This window comes from Dinoponera quadriceps, unplaced genomic scaffold (assembly GCF_001313825.1).
Source record: "Dinoponera quadriceps isolate SergipeBrazil2010 unplaced genomic scaffold, ASM131382v1 scaffold707, whole genome shotgun sequence".
NCBI classification, from domain to species: Eukaryota; Metazoa; Arthropoda; class Insecta; order Hymenoptera; family Formicidae; genus Dinoponera; species Dinoponera quadriceps.
This window is the reverse complement of record NW_014555450.1, coordinates 1230053-1252648: the sequence shown is the minus strand read 5'-3', so window position 1 is coordinate 1252648 and position 22596 is coordinate 1230053. Positions and strand designations below refer to the sequence as shown.

At 44.1% G+C, this 22596-nt stretch overlaps 1 protein-coding gene across 2 annotated transcripts in view; it reads right to left on the bottom strand.

Moving 5' to 3' along the window:
* LOC106744283 (alpha-mannosidase 2) overlaps positions 1-22596 on the bottom strand; it is a 145879-nt gene that overhangs the window by 30621 nt on the left and 92662 nt on the right. For both annotated transcript variants that reach the window (XM_014618924.1, XM_014618925.1), the window contains one exon: positions 8237-8329. In XM_014618924.1, the coding sequence (XP_014474410.1) occupies positions 8237-8329 (93 nt within the window). The remainder of the gene's footprint in view (positions 1-8236; positions 8330-22596) is intronic.

The following is a 22596-nucleotide window of genomic DNA, read 5'->3' as shown; positions in this document are numbered from 1 at the left end:
TACTTTGTCACCTTGCCGGTGTAACTTCGCCAGCTACTTGCCGGGATCGCTATTATCGCCCTTAACCGCGAAGACCGGGGCGGAAGATGGAACGCCTTGGCGCGCGCAATCACGGCTGCTGGTACGCAAATGCAGTCGAATTGGAATTCAGATTGAAGGATGTGTGCGTCAGCGGAACGAGCAATTGTTGCGCCGTTAATGGCATCGGATATTACACCGGCGCGTTTGGATAACGTGATGTCTCCCTTTTCACCAAATGCAAAATAAATAGTAATTATGTATGATTACGCGCTATTTATCCGCTCTTTGAAAATGAAACGCTTTCAACAATTCTGCGCTCTACTCGTTACGATAGAAAACAGAATTTGTTGGGAGGGAAGTAGACGAAATTAAAATTTACGGCAAGGATTGCAGCAAAACTATTTGGATATGAAAGCGCATAAATTGTAGATCTATCGTATATAATGAAATTTTAACGCCATTAAAAATGTTCTGTTTTCTACCATAACGAACAGAGCGCAAAATTTGTGCCTCTCTTTTGTAATATTCCGACGGCATCATTTATCGAGCACGCACACGCGGCTTACGCTCGAAGGAGCGAAAGGGGTAGTAACGACGAGAAAGACGTACTTACGTGCCGCGAAACGTAAAATCTCGCGAGCCAACGGGGACTCGGCGATCCAGCGGCGCGTAGACGAGACACGTTCGCTCGCCCGTAAAGAAACGCGACGCGGATAAAAAATGGAGATGATCGTAAGAAGGTCGAGGGTGAGTTTTGATGTACGACCGGCCGACCAACCCTGACTCGTTCCATTACGTTGTATCTGGCCGTCGTCGGAGGAGGGGCGGGCTGACATTTCTCCCCGTGCGGTGCTTTTTTACGAGCATCGGTCATATAACCGAAGATGCGTCTCATCTCCGAGCGCGCCGGCTGCTCACTCGCTCGCGTGGATGATCGCGCGACGCGAAATTGCGAGGGTGGCTACGTTGTTTGCGCGCCCCAGTTTTACGGGCCGCCTCGAGTACGTTACGTACGTCTCGATCGACGACTCGATCGAGGTTAATCCAAACCTTATCTCGCTCGGCGATACACCGTGGAAATGCGAATTTAGAGATCTCGTTACGACGGGCTCCCCAGGCGAGATTAAGCCCATCGAGACCGCGGCGATCTTAAGGAAGTTGCAAAGCCCGGTGTCGTAATTTCATCGAGGGACCGCTCGTAAATTTAGTATTTGTCAATTTCCTTTCTCCCTGTACATTTATTTCACTGTTTGAATATTAATAACACGAAATTGTAAATATATCTATACAGTATTACAGATATGAAAATACCGATATGTCCTTCTGGGTGAGGCATTGAAAATGCCTCTTGGTGTGTTATTTTTTATTTTCCTCATTAATGTTATATTCATACATCAGTTGACCTGATAAGGAAGCATAGATAATAGAAAGAGATATATAAGTGTTTAAATATAATGTATAACTTCGAGTGTTACTAAAATTTATGAATTTTGCACCGTTATATTTTCAAAACAAAATAATTCTGAAATTTGTATATAATGTCCGCATATTTATCTTTAATATTATAGTTCAAGAAATATCAATTTTTGTTCGAAAAGAAACGGAAGTATTGGAGTATTTCCACTATTTTTGGAGATGTGAAAATATTTTAATTGCGAAAAATGATTATTAATAAATTATGGCCCTCTTGATATCGTACAATTTTCATAATTAAAATATTTTCACATCTTTAAATATATAGAATATTCTAGGTGGACAAAGTTATTGCTATACCTTGTACACGTAATGCAAGTTTCATCAAATTTCTTATCAAACTCATTTCACCTCCAAACTCATTACAACCTTCTTAAGTGCGCCGCTCTTTCAACGTAAATCGCCCGTGAATGTGGAAATTTAGTACAAAAGAAAACCAGTGAGTGAGAAGTAAGTTCAACTTAATTTTAAATAAAAATCTAAATCTGACTCTGCAAATAAGAAAATTATGATTATTAAACGAGCCCGAGAAGAAAAGTCGCAAATATGTTTGCATCCACTCTTTTCCACGTAAATAAAGAATGTAGAAATGACTCGTGACAACTCATATTTTTCACATGTGCGCAATTTACATGAGCGCGTCTTTTTCGCTTTCTGTTTTCGTTCCACGAGGCATTATCACAAGGATAAAGAGAGAGAAAGAGAGAGAGCTCTTTCACGCTGCGTGTAAAATTTCTTCACGAAGGCCGACACGTTAAAAACGCGCGACGTGCGTCTTCCCGTTATTAACGCTAAAAATGTAGTCAAGGGGCGCCGCCGCGTTAACACCGTAACAAAGCACCGAACTTTTCGAATCTCCCGGCGGTAGCCTCGACTTCGGGGATGTGCAGTTGCCTGCAACTTCGCAGCACGTATAAATAACCCTCTTAAGGAGTGCGCCGCTTAACATACGCCGTGGAAAAATTGTTGCGTATAATCAGGGACGTATTTCACGAGCTTTATCTCGCATTGCGCGCCGAGTTAAGTTACGGTCGTGCTATGAAGGCGACATCTTGTCAGAAATCTTGTTACGTAGAAAGAATTTCATTGCATATTTTTTTTAATATTATCTTCGGGCACATAGATATAAATATTCGCGGGTCCCCAAAGAAGGAGAACGTGATGCGAAGTTGGCCCATCTATCCTAGCTCTCCGGAGAATGCAAATATTCTCGAGTATTTTCTCGAGTGAGGCTCGCCACTTTGTTCGAGGGCTTTGAATGTAAATCGGCGGATTGCGCTATTTATATATCGACCGAGAACGAAATCGCGCCCCCTCCGTCGCAGAAGTAAACAACGGACGGAAGTAGAACGCGTGTTAAAGTTCTAACGACGTTTCGGTATTCTACCGGCGGACAGGGAGAGGCGAGGATAGATAACACAAAGCGAAGAAAATAAACTGCGAGAACTGCTCGCCGATAATTCGCGCTGCAACTTCGCGCACTCGACGGGACGCGAGAACGGGGCGCCATTAATTCTGAAATTGTGATACGAATGATAATAAAGCCCGCGTCAGTAACCTAAAAGATCCTGTCGCACAAACATAAATGTGCGTGATATGAATGGAAATGTGCGTAAAATATTATAAGGGATTGTTAGTGAAATAAATAATGAAAATATATATTTTGATACCGAGGCACGTAGATTTCGCCGCGAAAATATGAAAAAGGCTGCTGATAATTACTTGATAATAATAATAAAATAAGAAACGAGGGAAAAGGAAATCGCTCATGTCCCCTTCCTTCTTCTCGATCGCGTCCATCCATATTTGTCTGGTGACGTCGGGAAAGCGGGAATAATGTCGTACAAATTGACATGTTCGCCGTAGCTCGCTCACAATGTACCCATGCGAGGCGCATTAAAGGAGAGAAGGTAGTGCACATGTAAGCGAGAGAAACTTCGTTAACGAATCTCTCAAATGCCTTAGATACATCGGCATAATTGGCTTGCTTCGCCTCGCAGACGCGGTGTCGATGCGCCTTAACTTAGTTTCAAAGAAGCGTACACGCAGAGAGAATTTTTCAAGTGGACGATCTTGGCGATATTTCGGTGATGAAACTGGTTTGAAATCGGCTTTTCTATAAACTGACGGCGATATATGCTTCCTTCCGCGGCGCTGCCAAATCCCTCGCAGCAATACGGCCGAAGGAGAGAGAGAGTGGACTAGCGCGGCGCAACACATTCCGTTGCCGAAATCGCGCTCGTCATTGTCGCGCGCGTTTTCCAAAGGGCCACCGCCCGCTATTGTATCGCCACGACAATAGACTGATGAGCCGACATTGTCGAACTCGTCGAACTGCCGAAAGGGTAGCGAAGGAGAGAAACGCCCATGTTCGTCTTCGCGGTGCAGCATCCGTCTCGTTCGCGTCGATGTTCTCCCGCAGAGGAGAGGATGGAAACGGACGCTTCTTCTCTCCGCCAGCGGCGACGTTGAAATTCTTGGCTTGGATATTGCGTCGCGCTCTCGACGCAATTCCCCTTCCGAGGGACGCGAAGCAACTCGGGAGAGAACTCGGGTCTACCAATAAAATAGTAAATAAAGCAGCTGCGGAGAAAGCAATTGCGCGCCGCCTTTCGGCGGGTCGCGAGGAAGAAGCTCGTGATTACCGGAATTCCCGTCTTTCTGCGCAAAAATAATAACGCGACGTCGATTCTCCTTTCGTCGGACGCCTCGCGCCGTTCGACTATTTATCGCGGCAAACGCGACTTTCTACGTTACGTATTCAATTTCACCGAGTTCCAAGGAGCTTCGTATCATAAATTGTGTATCCCTTTCGAATTTTCATTCGTTCTGTTTATATCTATCTCTCGAGAATGCGGTTTTGGAGAGAATTTTTGCGTTAACCGGTGTTTTCGTCGGCGTGACGAGCTTGCGTTCGGAATTCATTCGAGGACGCCTTATTTCTTCACCTCCCCGGATCGAAACGCCGCCGCGGATGAATTTTACATATTCCAGATTTTCCGCGCGATTACCCGTTGACGACGTCGTCGTCGGAAGAATTCTCGTTCTCTCTACGCGTAATTACCCGTCGCCTGGCGCGACGCCACGTTAACGTGGACGGCCGCGTAATTCCATCGCGGAAAAATATTAATGTCGCAAGAAGAGCGCTAATTTATCATATCGCACTGATGGCCGCTTCGGGAGTGACAGCAGCGACGCGGGAAACAAGAATTTCCCGGAGAAATGAATTATAAAAAATGCGTAATATTATCACGACGCAACGATAATATCTCCGAGCGCTTATCCGGAGAGAAACACGGCATAATAAAGTATGCAAGATCTCATATCTAAGTACGTTCGATTCGTTTTTAAAGGATATTCATGATACTCTTCTTCATCGTCCGTTTCCAATTCTTCGTCTATCGTTTATTATCTTCATTAATTTTTTCTTCTTTTCTTTTCTGTTTCTCTTTTTTTTTTTCAGATTAAGCTCGAGGACAATATTGTCAAGAAGATCACTCATAAATTTAATTACGTTGATCATCATCGACAGTTATGATGATTATTTTTACGATAATGTTCAGCAATTTCCAATTTTATATTCACGTGAAATAATTAATTGAGAGAGTAGGAGTAATTTTATATACACGTGAAATAATTAATCGCGAGAGTAGGAGCCTCCAGAATTTTACAAAGTCGGCAAACATCAGCGTTCAATCAGAAGCGGGTGTGCTTGCGAAAAGCGAACGAAAATAGAAAATTGCAATCGTCGGGTCATAATTGAGAGTTGTTCGCGAACTTTGATCAAACGATCCCGTTAGTTGCCTCGTCAAGAGCAAACGGCCGTCGGGACGATAGTTAATGAGAACCGTACAAAGGTTTGCCCGAAAACCGCAACATGTGGGATTTACTGCCGCTCGTAGTGTACACGAGAGTCTTTTCCGAGTACGCGTCGATGCGTTTCCGGCCGGTAAATAAGTAAACAGATAAACTTCCGCCGCGTAATTTCGCAGACGCGCGCGCGGGGCATGTTGAATAATTTACGATTTATTACGTCACGTTGGGAATAAACCGGTATCGAATATTAATATTCGCGCCGTCGCGTTTCGCTGAGTTTCGCCGGTAAATCTGAGCGAGGTCAAATAATTAACGCTCTTTGGCAAACGCGATAATAGTTTCACTTTTTTCCTCTCTCTCTCTCTCTCTCTTTTTTAATCTTGCGGCGATACGTCGAGCATTCGTTATTCTCAATGATCTCTCGACGATTATCAATTTTATCATTAAAAACTCTCTCGTTATCCGAACGTTTACAATTACCTCATTTGGCCTTGCACGACACATTGTTATTTTTAATTAACGAGCGGCATTAATTAGTACTTCGTTATATGCGAAACGCTCGTTCGCGATAATGCTCTGTACACAACGGGCAGCTTCGAACAACACACGCTGCGAAGAACTCGTCCCGCTATCGAAGTCACGCGCACGGCTGAACAGAGGAGTGTCTTACTACTTACGCGCGGCGAATCTCTCCACCGGCGGATACGCGTGTATCGGTGCTCTTAAATATCTCTTTTATCCCATCAACTTTGACGTTCCGATCGACTCTATTGCACAATAATCCCCTCGATGCTGCGAGCCGTTAAGTTTTACGTAATACCATCGAGTTTGTCGCCTTACAATACAAGCAACCGAACATTGACGAGTGCGTTCTATTCTAATCTCGGTTTTATTGATCGGAGAAATCGCGTCGATAAAAGAGCGCTGTCCAGATATACAGGGAACTTTTTACTTATTAATTAAAGAAAGATCTCTGTATATAACTATTTTCAATAATTAATAACTCGAAATTTTGCGTATTGGTTGCAAAAATGGGAGGACTTTTTTGTTCATCTCAATACACTCCACGTCCTCACGAAGTTAGTCCCTGTTGATCTGGGACGTATACGATAAAAAAAGAGCACTCTGTATCTTCGCAACTAAATCGACATTTGAGTGCCCGGGCGATGGTGGTGATAGTGGGGGCGCAGTGGTATCAAAAAAAAAAAAAAAAAAAAAAAAAAAAAAACGAAATGATTGGGAGAGTCGCATAAATTCCAGCAGGCGCTCGCGGAAAGCAAATCGCAAGCAACCCGAAAGATCGAAATGCTTTATAACGTCATAAACAAAGCCTCCTCCTTCGCGATTTCACGATTCTTCCCGGGCGCGTCGGACGAGCTTTTTACACTCCCCCGGCATCGTAAATCTTCGCTCTCGCATTAACGGCTACGTGAAAGCACTGTGAAGAGCTCTCGCACGAGCGGACAGATGGCTCGAATTCGCCCCAGACGTTTCCGCTGTTTATATCGTCTTACGTGTGCCCGATAATTTTATAAGATAATATCCCTCCCTCCCCCCTGCAATCTTCGTGCACTTGCAGGAATACGCGTCATTGTGTGCGATCCTTCGGCGCACTATCCTCGGAACAGCGTCGTTAAAATAACGATAAATGCGCGCAAAGACGCGAAATTTCGGTGCGCGCTCGCCGCGTAATAAATTCACAATATTCGCGCGAGAAGGGATCGTTATTTGTAACAAAGAAAAATATGAAAATTCCCCAAACAACAGTAAGGAAGATAGGCTAATAAAAGTCATCGTGGAATGTTGATCGCGAAATATTAAATTTTAGCAGGGGGATAAAATTGTTCGACAGTGTAGGCTATTTTTCTAAACGTACGAGTGGTATTGTATAGTTAATTGTTATCACGTCGAACCGATTCTCTTAACCCGAAATTAATATTCGTACTAAATTAATACCTCTTAACCTTTTAAGGCCCACGCATCGATCCCACTGAAGTAAAATGTTATAATTTATAAGATTGTCTCATAAGACGTTTCTGATGAAAAATTTTTGTCCGAGTAAAATTGGCCGTCGAGAAGTACGATTTTCTGAATTTGTATTAGGAGTTTCCATTTAAGATTTTTTTCATTTAGCGTTATTATAATATATCCATTTTTCATTTACAGTTTTCATTGCCAGTTACAATTTGATTTTTAAAAAAATGTTTTTTATATGAAAACAGTGAAACGTAAGTGTTATATGTAACTGTTTATGTAACTCATGTGAAATTCATTTTCCCTCCTTCTTTTCCGCGACTTTTAAACGATCGTACACTCTCGTTTATTTCTAATATCTTATTCCTCCATATTTAATTCCTTGTCCCTTATTCCTTTCATTGTGTTTACGATATAAGTTTCTATAAGATCGAAAAGGGATATTAATTTAATAAGAACACGAATTACGGGTTAAAAGGGTATCGGTTACTGCACAGTACCATTCATTTTTACACGTCGAGAAAAAATAGCCTGGCGCATACGTTACACTGTCAGACAACTTTATCCTCTCGCTGAAAGATTTGATATTTTGCAGGCAACATTCAGTGACGGCACTTATTAGTCTATCGTTCTTGCTGTTGTTACGATTTCAGCGGACTGATTAAATTAATATATTAATCCGTGTCTGATTACATCGCGCATTTATCTCGCGTGTTCCCGACATAGTCGAAACTTTCACCGAGATTAGACTCGACAAACGTCGTCGCCATTCAGAGATTTACGACGACAAGCTTAAATGCCTGTTACGTGCGCGCATAAATACGTGCTTTCAGCGTAATGACCGAGCGCGATCGCAAGGCGAGGCGACGTCAGGTTTCTTTATTGGCGGCGATTCGACTTTGGAGTCACCGCACACGCGAGTTGCGTATATTTCGACTATTAATCGGCTTACCTTCAAGGGCGGCCTCGTCGGATCCTTCCGCAGCTCGGCGAAACGTGCCTCGAAACTGTCGTCCCAATATTCCCGGCTTCGCATCCACGACGGCTGCAACAGAGAAGTAAACAGCCGTGAGAAATTTCGCGGCTCAGCCCGGATATTGCCTCATGGTTAATAAAACGAGAACGCCGCCGAAGACATAAATTCCGCCCGCTATATCGTCGGGGATAACGCACGTATAATATCACACGTGTGTTATTACCGCTATTGTATAGCAACGAAGTCGCCGCTTGATGAATGCCGGGGGAGGGATCTTCTTTTCCGATTTAACACGTCGACTGACACGGTGATCGCCATGATTTGTTCCACGGCTCGGCAAGCGAAGCTCGACGTTGCGGTAAATATACAGGCAATAACTATTATCACCTTGAATATCCTCGAAGCGTGAGAGTACATTGAAGAAAAGTGCTACCGTTCAAATGTTCAATATTTCACTCGATCCAAATAAAATTGTTACTTCGCAATTCGTAATATTGAGAATATCAGAATTTCTTATTGGAAAATATTTACTGGACAGGAAAAATTAAAATCGCTGCATTTCTTTAAGAAGTATTACGTAATTCTAGTAAATACTTTGTTAAATTTAGATTCTTTTCTTTCTAACAGTTAGTAGTAGTTTTGATTTAGCTTTGTATTAATTGATTAACTTCCTCAATTTTTTTTTGTTACCGTAATTTTGAAGAACCAAAGTCACTGAAGACAAAAATCATCTCTTCCAAACCGGTCTGATCGATTAAATAAATAAATCGCCGTTTCGCGATAACGCTCATCAGTACGACAATGAAATATATCGCGCAAAAGTCCATTCACGGTCCGCTTCCGTGACCTCGCGTGCGTCGTTTCTTCTTTTCGCCTCGTGTTAATAACGGCTTTATCGCGGTAATAGTTTTGACGCGATACCTCGCCGATAAGGTAAACGCGAAACCATGATGACGTCGACGTTGACTTAACACGAAAGCTTCGCCGCCGCTCTGCATAGAGATTCTCCCGCTGATCTTCGCGCGACAAGCGTGGCTTTAGATAGCGACGTGCGCGCTGTTTCGTTTCATAAATATACCAGTCGCTCTAGTAGTATCATCGAGAGAATCTCCTCGAACGTAAGACGAACCAAGGGAAACGATTTATTCAAACGTGAGTCGAAATTAATCACACATGAGATGTCGAAATATAGAGGCCGGTCATTCGGAAAGCGCAAAATTTTATACGTAGAATCCGCTGAGCAGCGAGGGATTCAGTGGCTTCTGGGACGCTCTGTACGCTGAATACCGTCGAGCATCTGCGAGGCGAGCGGGATGGGAAGTAATGAAGTAGAGCGAAATTGGAATTCGCGAGGAATCCGATCCGCCCGGTTCTAAACATGGATTACGCAAGTCCGAACGCGCCGCTGCCCACAGCCACCACGAAATTCGAAGACTCTCGTTTCAGCGCGCCTCGAAACCCCAGAAAATCCTGGCAGTGAGCGATATAATTTCAATCACCCGTTAAATTTCGACCCACCTTTATACCTGCCAATCAAGATAATGTTTCGTCGGTCGAAATGTTATTTTCGAGCGAACGTACGTCGTATGAACGGGACGTGCATGCACGCAACGGTAGAATTGGGTGTTACGATAATTAATCACTCGCGTGTCTGGCGTGGCAGTATTGCGTCGTGAAATACGAATTTTATAAATTGAATATCGCGAATTACATAATTGCCGGCGGTGTGAACGCTGCGAATGAAGATCGGTGGCAACTTGGGGGATATAAGCTTCAATGCGGATTATGTGATTAATAAAAACTGAATGTATTCATTTGACAGATAACATACGAGAAGGCGTCTTATTTACTCCAAATCCCACAATTTTAACAGCAAACTGCTCGAAATAAAAATTGATGACGAAGCCTATTAGAGAGATCAACAGCACCGTGAATATATTAACGTCGCGACGATGTGTCGGTCGTAAAGGCGATCTTTCTAAATTCGCGACCACCCCGGGGTTATAATCGGATTATTACAGATTTTTAGACAATGCTTCCTTCATTCTCCCGACCATCGGAAAAAAAATAATTATCGCGATAGGAAGGAAGGCACAGGAGCGAGCTGGCCGCTTTAATTTCTATCAACAGCAAGCCGAGCGAATTAATCACTATAAATCCAGGATCGACGCGGAGATAAAGCCGAGTCAAAATTAAATCCCGACTGAAGAGCTCGTCCATCGAGCCCAACGGACTCCCATCGAGATATATCCTCTGGAAAGGTCTTCCACGAAGCTCTCTCTCTCCGATTATCCGGCGATCGGTCGAGCTTTCTTGTAACGGAGCTTATCCGGTCGACGTTAATTAAACATCGAAAAGCTTCACTCCCTGATCCATCGACGGAGGAGGTAGCTTCTTTCACCCGGGATTATTTCGGGAGGGGAACCTCTCTCCCCCTTTGATCAGATCGATCTCTTCGTTCCTACGGTATCGGCCGAAAATCTGCTAACGTTTACGGTGAATTAAGCCGGAGTCCACTCGGTTGCCAAGTAACTCTTTGCGATGTATACTTCTTTCCTGGCACGATAAATCGGTATTTATTGGGCTAACGATTACGATTGATCGAATATTTGCCGCAGAAAATCTCTCGTTGGTTTCCCGTTCGCGACTGATTTTACGTCTCGAGAGGATCGATTAGAAAGCAGCGGCGATTCGCCGTCGTCACCGTCGTTGTGATCGATGCTGACGTTTACAGACGACGCCTCTGCCTTGCCGCGACTACGGTCGGTCGATCGCGGGCGGGAATGTTCTTTTGCTCAGCGATCGCACTAACTATCCCATCTGTCCGGCTCTCCTTCGTTCCGGTACACGGGGAGCGAATGAAGATGAAGCGTTTTACGGAGTATCCCGGAAGGAGAGGATATTTCCTCGGAGGATAGCGATCTTAGGAAGATGCCGGGATGAGAACGGACGGGTCTTAAAGGGATATCGAAGCAACGCTATCTTATCGACACAAGTCCCGCAGGGGACCGTACAGTTTTACAAGAGCCACTTTAACCGTTTTAGCGGGGCAGGCAAGAGGGGAGAGGACAGCTCGTTACTCGGCTCGATTGATCCTTCCTTACGTAATGTTACGGAAAAATGAACTAATCAAGGAAGAAGAGTTTATATTGATTTCAAAGATGCCGAGCGAGTGTTTGAACTGTCATCGTCAGAAACATGCATATAATTATGATATTTCAGCATTCATTATGGATTTTAATTTCATTCTAACATATCGTAACGGATAATATATAAAATTTAAAGTAATTTTTCTTTCAAGATAAATATGAAGTCATATTATTTCAAAGGAACAGACGCAATTGTCTGTGATAAATTGGGACATTCATCTTAGCTAACGGAACAAAGTATACAGACCATCGGTTATAAGAACAGCAAGTCGATGTCTCGGGCCATTCAACAATTACGTCAAAGGAGGAGGGAGGTCTATTAGCTTGCTGGTAGGAAGGGGAGTAGTAAAGGTACGTCACATTAGATGGCATAACTCGTAGATATGAATTCACTTTGTTTGCATTCGTGACACATTTGGTTACGACACTGCCTGTCGGCGAGTTGGACGAAAATCGGACGATTCCTCGGGATCTCTTTTCAATCGCGCAACACGTCCAGGGGGTGGATTAAAAGAAAAAGAGAGTATTATTTCGACGCATTATTCCGTTGGTAGTTCGTGTTTCATTAGTTTCCATCTATATTGGAGCCCGCTAATGTGTGCGCGAACGTGTGGCGGCGAAGTTAACGGCTGCACGGACGATAAACGGCTCAACGGGATCGATCGAATACCCGTGTCGATTCGCGCGTTCACGCGAAATCTACCGCACTCCATAGGCCACGAATGGAAGCCCGGAATAAGTTTGCGAAGGGTGGTAGATTGACGTCCGCAGATACTCGACGATCGATCCGCCTCGCCGTCTACTCAAAGTCGGCGGCAACGGATGGGATCCATACGCCGCTCGGATGGATTAACCGTTTGAGCGTGTACGAGGCTTCTCACTTTGCGCCTTGAAACCGGCCTCAAAACGCGGAAAATCCGCGCCTCCCTTGTGATTATTAAAAATAATTATCAAAGCGATTTCAGATGGTATTTTAAAGCCTCCCTCGTTTAATAATTCCGGAAACGGGCCACTCGTATTTTAAACAATTAACAAAGGTTCGATTCCGGAGCCTCGCAAAACGCGTCGGTTTTGTGCGAAATTTTAGATACGGATTCCGGGAATATATATAACTGTGTGATTTTTTTGATATATTAAATAAAGAGAAAATTACATCGATGATACCTTGTGCAGAGCGGGCTTCAGGATCGCGCGCTTCGAGTGCGACCGATCCCCCTATTGATTATATGAGCGCGGACGAGGAGCTTTTTGTTACCGTTCTGTTGCGTCTTTTTTCTCTCTCGAATAACTCCGATGAATGCATCGCGGCCACTTCTGCTCCGGAATTTTTTCAGGCAATTTGCGGAAGTACCCCCGACGTCGTTGCGCCGAAACGCTATTTTCGGCGTAAAGCCGACCGAACGGCCGGCCAGCTTTAACCTCGGCATGCTGCATTTTTGCAAGTGGATTACGGCAAGTGCCGGCTAAAAGACGACCGTCGCGGTAAAAGCATTTCCGTCCTTAAAAACTGCACTAACTGTATACCGTCCGGCCTGCGGCTGGCCTGTTCCATTAAGCTCGCCTTCCTTTTGCACTTTGACCGCGGCATATCATCGTCACGGTCACCGAACGATGCCGGTAATCCTATTTGCGGCTCGAAAAATACGGCGTTGGGTTTTAGTTAACGACAAGGTGTGCGCTCGCAAAGGCGAGGGCTATTATCGCGTTACTTTGTCCGTGCGATCGCGCGCGAATCCGTTTGACGGGGAATCTTCTTACATCTGGATCGTTATATTCCAAGCGGGCTCTACTGGCGCACAAAGGACGATTCTTTTCTCCAGGAGGAAAGTCGGACGGAATCATTAAAATGTCAGTTTTTACACGATGCGCGTCAACATTTTACCCGGTAATCGCGAGAATTGACCGACGGATATCGGTGATCAAGCTAAAAGTAAAAAATTTCCGCTCCGGAGGTGATTCGACAATGAAGAGAAGCCTCGCGGATTTAGCGTTAATTCGTAAACATCGACGAGAGAACACATCGATATGTTAATCGCAAACATCCGCTTGTTTCACCTAGATCGGCTTAGTTAATAGGTTGTATGTTAAATATACGTAATTTTGGGTTACCTATACATCGAAATAGTTGCGCCATAAGTAGATCAGGTGTGCATGAAATACATATATATATATATATATATATATGTGTGTGTACACACCGAGCTTTAATTATTCTCGATATATTCATCGACGAGGAGCAATTTCCAGGTCGAGGGATGGAAAATTTCGACACCGAGGACTGTCTAAACGATCCGTCGCTTTCCCATCGATATATTTTACATTAAGCCGTGCCGCTCGACTATGAAACCGTCAAGGATTTAACTTCACTTCGGCGACAAAAAGGGAAGGGGAGAGAGAAGCAGAAATAGGAAAATGGAGAAACGTCCGCGTTCCTGACGCAAAACTGACGCCGGGAAAAGCCGAACTCGTTGGCTTTGCGAATGTAACGGAACGACGCAAAAAAAAACGCGTGAAACGTTCCGAATTACACTTAAATTGCCTGGAAATTGTAGTTGTTAGACATTAATTGATTGTTATAAATTAACGCGGAATCGGACAATGGAAGGTTTCGGTAAATCGCCCAGAGAGAAGGACGTGCTCTAAATTTTTCTAAATTCCACACGGAGAAAAATATTTTGCTGACCCAGCAAATTATTACTATAGGGATAGCAAAAGGATTTGTTACACAAAAAAATAATTTTGTTAGCAAAACGTCGTTGCGACAATAATCAAATTTAATTGGCATTACCAAATTATTTTGCTTTCCCAAACAAATCTTTTTACTGTCTCCATAATAAGTAACAAATTGCTGTGCAAGTAAAATAATTTTCTTTATGTACTCTCAAACATACGCAGCGCAGAACGTATGTATAACGGACATAATAATTTGTATTAAGATTTGATTCAAACGATGTTTTTGGCATTAGAGAGCGAAAGGTGAGTATATTTGTGAAATGTTAATTCTCTGCAAAACCGGATTTAAAATTTACTTCAAATATATTTATATTCCCGCGCGCTGTGTGTCACACAGTACGCCGCGCGCCGTGCAAATCCGATCTGTCCTCGCGCGCACGTGTTAAATCTTTATGAAATCTGTTTTATCTAGAACACACACGGAGTACAGAGGATGACGCTTACATTACTCGTATTATTAATTTACGAATAAAAGATAGATAGACAGATAGAGAGAGAGAGAGAGAGAGAGAGTTTCCTAATTGGAACATTGACACATTCGTACGTACAAACTGCAGGATTCCTGTATCAGATAAATATTTACACTGACAGTTAGAGATGTCATTATGAAACTTTTTTATCATTTTCGCCACATATTGAGCGATGCTCCAATTCATTTTCGCCCGGACGTTCGTTGTGTAAAAGCATTTACAATTCTACACAACTCATAAAACATAAATTTTACAGAAGAAATCAATACTCTGTCAATTTATTTATAAAATTTTAGTAGCCAGACTCGCCGATGGCGCGCATTGATAAGGCGAGCGTTAACGAGCGAGAAAGCCCAGATAATTGGCCGATAAAGAGAGAGAGAGAGAAAGGGGTAATTATACATCGCCTCGCGGGCACCTCTCGTCGCGGGAAAAAATAAATTTCGACGAAGGTTCTCGAGCGAGGCTCCGCTCGACGGAAGTTTACAATTCCCCGGAGGGACGACAATTCCATGAGAGAGAAATTCGATATCGAGGGAAGGCGGCGGAGGATACACAGGGTCGGAGACGGGGTTGCGGCGGACTGATAAGACCGGGGGGAAGTCGCGCCGCCACCACCATCGCCGCCGCCGCTCCCAGGTTTATTTTCCTCCTCGTCGTCTAATAGCGCGTCAAAGGAGACACGTAAACGACGGCAATGACGGCGCCGGCGAAGTGAAGGCAAATGGGTGCATCCAGTGCACTAAGCACTCCTTTGTTCCCGACACGTGATTGACGGAGAGTGGTTCACGGTTTCCACCGACCCTCGCTCTTTCTCTTTCCCTCTCTCCCTACGGTGCACGGGGGAGAGATTACCGTCGAACAGATCGGGGACGATGCACCCCACCGCGTTGCAACGCGACACCATGCATCGGGAAGGATGCACTCCTGACCTCGTTGGCGTGCGTTTATCGTGGGCGATTTGCGCGGGGATGATCTCGCGGAGAGCCGTTTACCGTCTCGCCGTTGCATACGGATGACGAGTTACGCGAGTAGATAGCTAGATGGTTACCGTCGCCTCCTTATCTGAGGGGCTCACGTCGGCGGTACAAATTAAGTCGAAGCTCGGCGATTCCTCCGTCGTTCTTGTTACATCGGACGGCAAAGAAAGAGGAGAGACTAAATGGCAAAGCCGTTCTCTCCCCCGTGTCGTTTGTAACTCGAGTAAAAGGCCGGCGAGTGGAGCTTTTGTCACAACTATATTTCCTATATTTCCTTTATTGCGCAATGTATGATTATATCAAATTTATATTATAATTATAACTATATGAAATCAGACTTTTCAATCTATTACGAATTTCGTACAAGATATAAAATTGATATGGAGTTATAAATATCTTAATAATATCAATATATATATATAATATATATATGTAATTTGATACAATTATATATGATTAAATTTTTTTCTGCATCGTTATTAATGCTTTCATAAATATATAGAAAAAGAAATTTCTTTAATTTCATTTAATAAATTTTTTTTACCGGAATATTATCCTCTAAAGAATACCGTTTTTATCAAACGACATGGTTTATTCTAGTGAAACAGCAATATTTTCATTCAAACAAAAATGGTAATTAAATTAAGTCGTTTATTTTAAATAAACCCAGTAAATAAAAAAAGAAACACGCACACCAAAGAACCCCTTTTCTCTGGATATACAAGAATTTTTTTTCCGATTTTTACACAGTCCGGGATACACAGTGTAAAAATTTGGTCTTCAAAGCTCCAAGTTGCTGAATTGCAGAGTTTTCAAATAACGGTGGGAGGAAGGACGATCGCTCACATTCGCGGCGAAACCGGCGCTGCGAACAAATTATTTATACGAGACAACAGCGCGAAATTACTCCCGCATCGCGATCGCCGTCGCCGACGTGCGATCATACGGCGGCGCGAGATTTACGACGTGTGTAACGCACCGTTGTCGCCGGGCCGACGACGCACATTGGCGCCGCACCTCGCCGCTTTGCTGGACTGCATTCTGTTCGACGACTCTGCGCAAATTGTGTTTGCGGAACGTCCGACGACGCGTCGCTGTAATTGCACGTACCGCGGAAATTTACCGGAAGGGATCGGCCCATTGAGTCTCTGCCCCCCTCAAACCGGAGATTTTTCCGGCGACGCGGAAAAATCACCGGCGGGCGTCGTGTCGCCTCGCGGATAATGAAACTCCACGGAGTATCGGAAGGATGCGAGAGCATTCGGAAGAGGTAAATTGCGCGGTATCATTCATTTCGACCTCATTCTGACGTACATTGTACGGGGGATGGAAATGTGAATAGCTATCGAGGCGGGTATTCATTGAACCGGGCGTTGCGCGACCGGTGTATTATTAACTTCTGTTTCGAAACGCGGCTTTCCGTCGAATTCAACTGTTTTTTTAATAAATCGTGTTTGCCAAATCGACCGTAGCGCGCGTGCGGGAGGAAAAAGGTTTGACAGAAACGTTCGATTTCTTAGGTATATACACGATAAATTGAGAATTGCGGTGCGATATAAAGCCGAAAATTCGGGAAATCGCTCGATGAAAAATCGCGTTAGTTCTGAACAATTTTTTTTTCGCGAGTTACTTCGCGTGGATCACCTTCAAATCGCCGGGCGATATTCCTGTAAATAATGATTGAGGGAGAAAATGGCTTGGTGAGAATCTACGGAAGGAACGCGCGATATCAAAGTCATTTATAGTTACTGTGAATATGTGAAGACGATAATTTTACGACGCACGTAACGACGTACGATTTCGGTGTAAATATTATCAATTTGCTGTCTAATGATTTTAGACGAATATTTTGTTATTTATTTTGTATCTTTAATATAACCAGAATATTATATGCCCCAATATTCTCAGATTTATCGGTCTGCATGTGCCACCCCAAAGTGATTCGTTCCTTTTCCATGTTGAATTTTATCGTACGACTTGTGGAAGAAATAACAGCACAAATCTCGAACGTGTATTCTTTATAAGTATTCCGACTGCATCAGCTTGTTTCGAAATTCTACGGGTTGTTTCCGTCATGACTTGATGCGAGCCCTCTTAGCTTAAGAATGGACGATTATAATTGTAATTTGGAATTATGTTTGTTTTCATTCTTGACGATACGTTTATATGGTGGACACCAATTTCATATCAAGTGTATCAAAGGGCATTATTCCCGCGTTATAAAGTAATAATGATAATAATAATTTAAAATAGTACAATCGTGTTAAATATTGAGTAAACGCAATGTAATTACACATTATTATTACAAAATTTGCATGAAAAATTATCGGGGCACATCCCTATTACCGATGCGGATATCGGCCGTCGGTAGATGATTGATGACTGCACTTTAAGTATATTAAAATATTACAAGGTTAAATATACACATATATGTCCGCGAGAAGGAGAGAGAGAGAGAGAGAAAGAGCGGCGCGGTACGGCACGGCAATCGATTATCGCGTCACGTTGCACGGGACAATAATGCGCCGAACGAAGTTAGTTCAATTCGGTGCGTCGCTCCAACGATGCTTTAGGCTGTTTAACAATATGACGCGTAGATTGCACGCGGTAGTTCGGCGATATAATGCATTTAGAGTGTCGGTAATAGCGAGAGCGACAGAATCGCATGAAAATGCATTCCGTCGCTGTATTATTCGCTCGACTAACCATACTAATTGCCTGACTCGCTGAATAAAATTCCAAAGGAGCTAAAGGCTCCCGGGCACTCGACAGATAAATAAATTGCATCGGCGGGGCTGTCTCATTAACGCGAGATTACGATGACGCGAAAGTTTCGTGCACGCGTGACGCGAACTCTCGCAACTCAAGCGTATTTGATAAAAATTGCAATGAATTGCGAAAATTAGCCGACGATATCGTTCGGATGACATTTAGCAAAAATTCAGATTGTCAAGCGCGCGTGTGTGTGTGTGTGTGTGCGCGCCCTCAAATTGCTCGTTTACAACTAATAAATTAGCGAGTTCGCCCTGCAGTTTCGCGAACTTTGCAAGGGAGCTCATTTAACGGCGATTAACTGACGAGTAGATAAAGTGCGGGTTATTCGTATTTCTGACTTTCGGAGCTTTTGTGGTCATTATCGTGTCGGGACATTACCGAAATCGATCAATGGAGGGGAAACACCTGATAGCCGATAACCGAAGGCGGAATTTCGGCCGAGAGAATTTAGTGTATAATACCTGAGCGCAGCCGCGCGGTGCTTCATAGCTTGTACAATCTATATGCCTTCTATCTACCCCAGTCTACATACCCGGATTACCTCCATTTAGAAATATAACGTGTGCCGGTCGATCGCAATTCCGACGTGCTCCTCCAAGAATCCACAAACGATCGCACATAACGTATGTCGAGAGAGAGAGAGGAGGAAGATTTTGTTCTATTAACTTTATTTCGAGAGAGAGAAAGAGCGGACAAATTTTGCACGAAATCGTGAAAGACTTTAATTTACACAAATGAAAGTTGATCGAGAGATTTAATTAAGAAGATTACGCGCTGTTATTTATTTCAGTAATATTATGAGGACGAAAGGGAAATATTGAAAAAGATATATAGAATAAAAAAAAAAACAAAGTCCACGAAAAATGGACATTAAATTCTTTCAAAGAAAACACATGTGCTCCCGACACCTCGTAATACCGCAATTCCCCGCGTTATACTGTATGAAACGCGTTAAAATTACATTCGAATAAAGGCGACCTCATGCAAGTGTATCGTAAGAGTTCTTTTGCGGTCAAGGTAGACGAAGCGTAATACGTTTAATTGCCTTACGGCTGTTCCTGCTCCACCTTGCTCCGATTCGGAGTTCTTACGCAAGGTTAGACCTAGAGCAGCGCACCGACTGCAAGCGAGATCGATCAGTCGCGTCAACGCTGAAAACCTCTGGCGAACGCACTTTCCCTGCGTCTGACCCAGAAACCCCGGGCGGTAAAACAGAGGAAACCACTTGCGTCGGCCGTGGATTGCAAATTAGGCGGGCTGCATTCGCGCGACACGATGCGACAAATATCGGACGTTACACCGTCGCAGAATTACGCCGAGAATTCCCCCCCGTTCGCGGTAATAGCGAGCCGCTCGCGCGTAGGAAAATGTGAATACGCGCGGCGGTTCACAGATACGTGAAATCGGTGCGCAACGCTCGGTCGGACGAAATTACAAAAGCGAACTTTCATTCGCGCGGATCGATAGCGATATTTACAGCGGTACAGCCGTGTGACTCTATTATATTTGTCCGAACAGAGAGAACAGGTGAGATAAAGCAAACTCCGCAGCGACGCGAAATCGTGTCAGTGTGTTAAACAGTGAGACAGGCGCGAATAACAGCGAAACAGACGTCGACCTAACCCAACGTTGTTTTTTTTTTTTGGCGAAAACTGCAGCGTCACGTCGCGTCGATAGTTTCCCGAAATAATCAGCAACGGGAACGGTTGACACGTCGGAAAAAAACGACGCTTGTTTTTCAGCATTTTTATTCGAGCAACGCGACATTAATTTCATTTCCTCCCTTTTTTTTTTTTTTATATAAAACTCGGTATGCATATATCTAATATATTACAAGCCGTATTTAACATTACAATGTTACGGGAAATACACGACTTTTTTTTCATTAATCGTTCGTTAGCGTTACAGCATTCGCCGATATCGAGTTTGGCATCTGCAATTCTAAACCAAGTCGTCGGATATGTAGTATTTAAAATACGCCCTCCCATTTGCAAATTTAATAAAACCGCCGTTTTTACCACCGCGAGGATATTGCTCCATAATTCATGGAGGCCCCGTAATCCTTGACACTTTATCGGCACTCGGCGAAAAAAGGGAAAAAAAATTGCGAGACGAACGGAGTAGTATGGCCTGGGATACGAGATGTGTAATCAGATTTAATCGAGTAAATTTCATCGAGCGCAGCGTAATCCATCAACGTAATTAATAATCGATCGCGATAAACTTTTGCGAATTTATTACACACGCGGGCGCGCTTTGAATGCTCCCACATTCGTCGACAGTCTTGTGACGTCTGAAACGCAGGTGCGATGTTTTTTTCTAAAAAGAATGAAAGAAGAACTAAAATAAAAAAAGATGATTATTTTCCTCGACTCGTTCGCGCACGTGTTGACCCCGCCTGCAATTACCGAGCAGGGAGAGAGAGAGAGGGTGGAGAAGGAAAAAAGACTCAATTTATTTTTAATATAAAAATATGTGCATTCTGATGCATTCCCGATAAAGTAATTTCGAATCCGACTGCGCTATCACTTCGGAAAATAAGCCAGGTTTTCGCCGCCGCTGCTTTCTACCATTTATATGTCCGGAATACGCCGCTTCGCAAGCTTCGCACGTACGTTACGTCGCGCATAAACATTTCTTTTTTGCGTCACGACGGCGACGACGAGGTAACTCGAGTCGAAATGGCATCTTCGTTGATCGGAGAGAAGAGCCTCCCTTTTCCCGGGGATGCGGAACGTGTTCGATGACGATGACGAGGTGAAAGGGAATGGACAAGATGGAAGAAGCCCTTCCCCTCCGCTGAATTCTGAAGGTATCGACTTTTCAATTGGGTCACGTGCATAGCGATTCGCGTAGAGACTTACGTGTACAGTTGTGACTCGCCGGTAACGGCTGCGAGTGGATGAGCTGAAACGTCGCGGCGCGATAACGAAGGAGGTGATTGATTAATTTCCCTTCGATCGAGAGTCTTCAATTGAAAATTCTCTTCGGTGCAAGGAGATGATTTCTTCGTACGATTTGAAGACCGGAATAAAAACTCTCTGTCGCACTATGTATAAAAATGGAGTGACACGAGTGCCCACATACACGGAGGAGAAATCATAGGACGACGTTTTAATGGAAACTGAAAGAGTACGGCGGCAAATGAAAATGGACATCCCGTTGAGATTCTTTTCGTCCTCGCCAAGACCGGGCGTATTTTTGTAACGGAAAAATCCAGAAAAATCTCGAAGACCCGTCATGGGCGACTCAAAATAGATCAAGGGGAGTAGCACGATTTTCTCGGAGCTTCGTTCATACGACAGTCGGAGGAAGAGAGAGAATCTAATGTCTCGCTTCGTACGACAAGGATCCACTGGGCTCGATGAGGAAATTTATCGCGGGAACTTTTTATTATCCTCGGAATACGCGTTAAGTCGAGATCCGCCGCCGAGGGAATTCGACTCGAATCCGCGCGGCAAAGTGGAAGAAGGCGGATCGGGTCAGCCGACGGAAATGTGTTCCTAGAAAACGTAACGCGGCAGGACTGCAACACACATCGGTGGCAAGTGGACGCACGCGTACCGACTAAAGCAGGGAGAGAGACCCGACCGGGTTAAGGGTCGACCCGTTTGTGTGTGTATGCGCGCATTATTCATTCGAGCAGTGAACCAAGGTAGGTACGACATCATGCTGCGAAACGGGACGGAGAAAGAGGGCACACACAGGGCCGGCACGTTTCGGTACGTCGCCCCCGGTAACCGAGGTAACGCGAAAGCTATTTAACTTGCGCCGGACTTCCGCGTGGACCGCGTGTATGTGTGTTCGTGAGAATAAGGATTTACTAACGCGACCCGAGAAATGTTTTGTACCAACAAGACCGTATCGGGAATAACGTAGCGCAAAAGTCGAGAGAGAATACGCGGTGTTAGTTAATTGGACGTAACAAGTATTTATTAAGCGTCCGACTTTCTTAATCAGAGCGTCCGATCCAGGGGGATACCGTAATGTATAAATGTTGCGGGTAAGTCGCGAAGACGCTCCGGAGTGTAACCTGGTGTAAGCTCCCCGAATCCTTTAGGAAGATTAAGAATTTACGAAAGGGTAATTTCGATCGGCGAGAACTTATTGCTTTCTCTGCGTGTTAGCCGAGGGAGTTAACAACGAGCGTCCGCGTCTAACATTTCACGGGGCTTCCCCCTCGCGCGAAAATAACGGATAGCCTGTATGTGTTGTTTTACACGTTATAT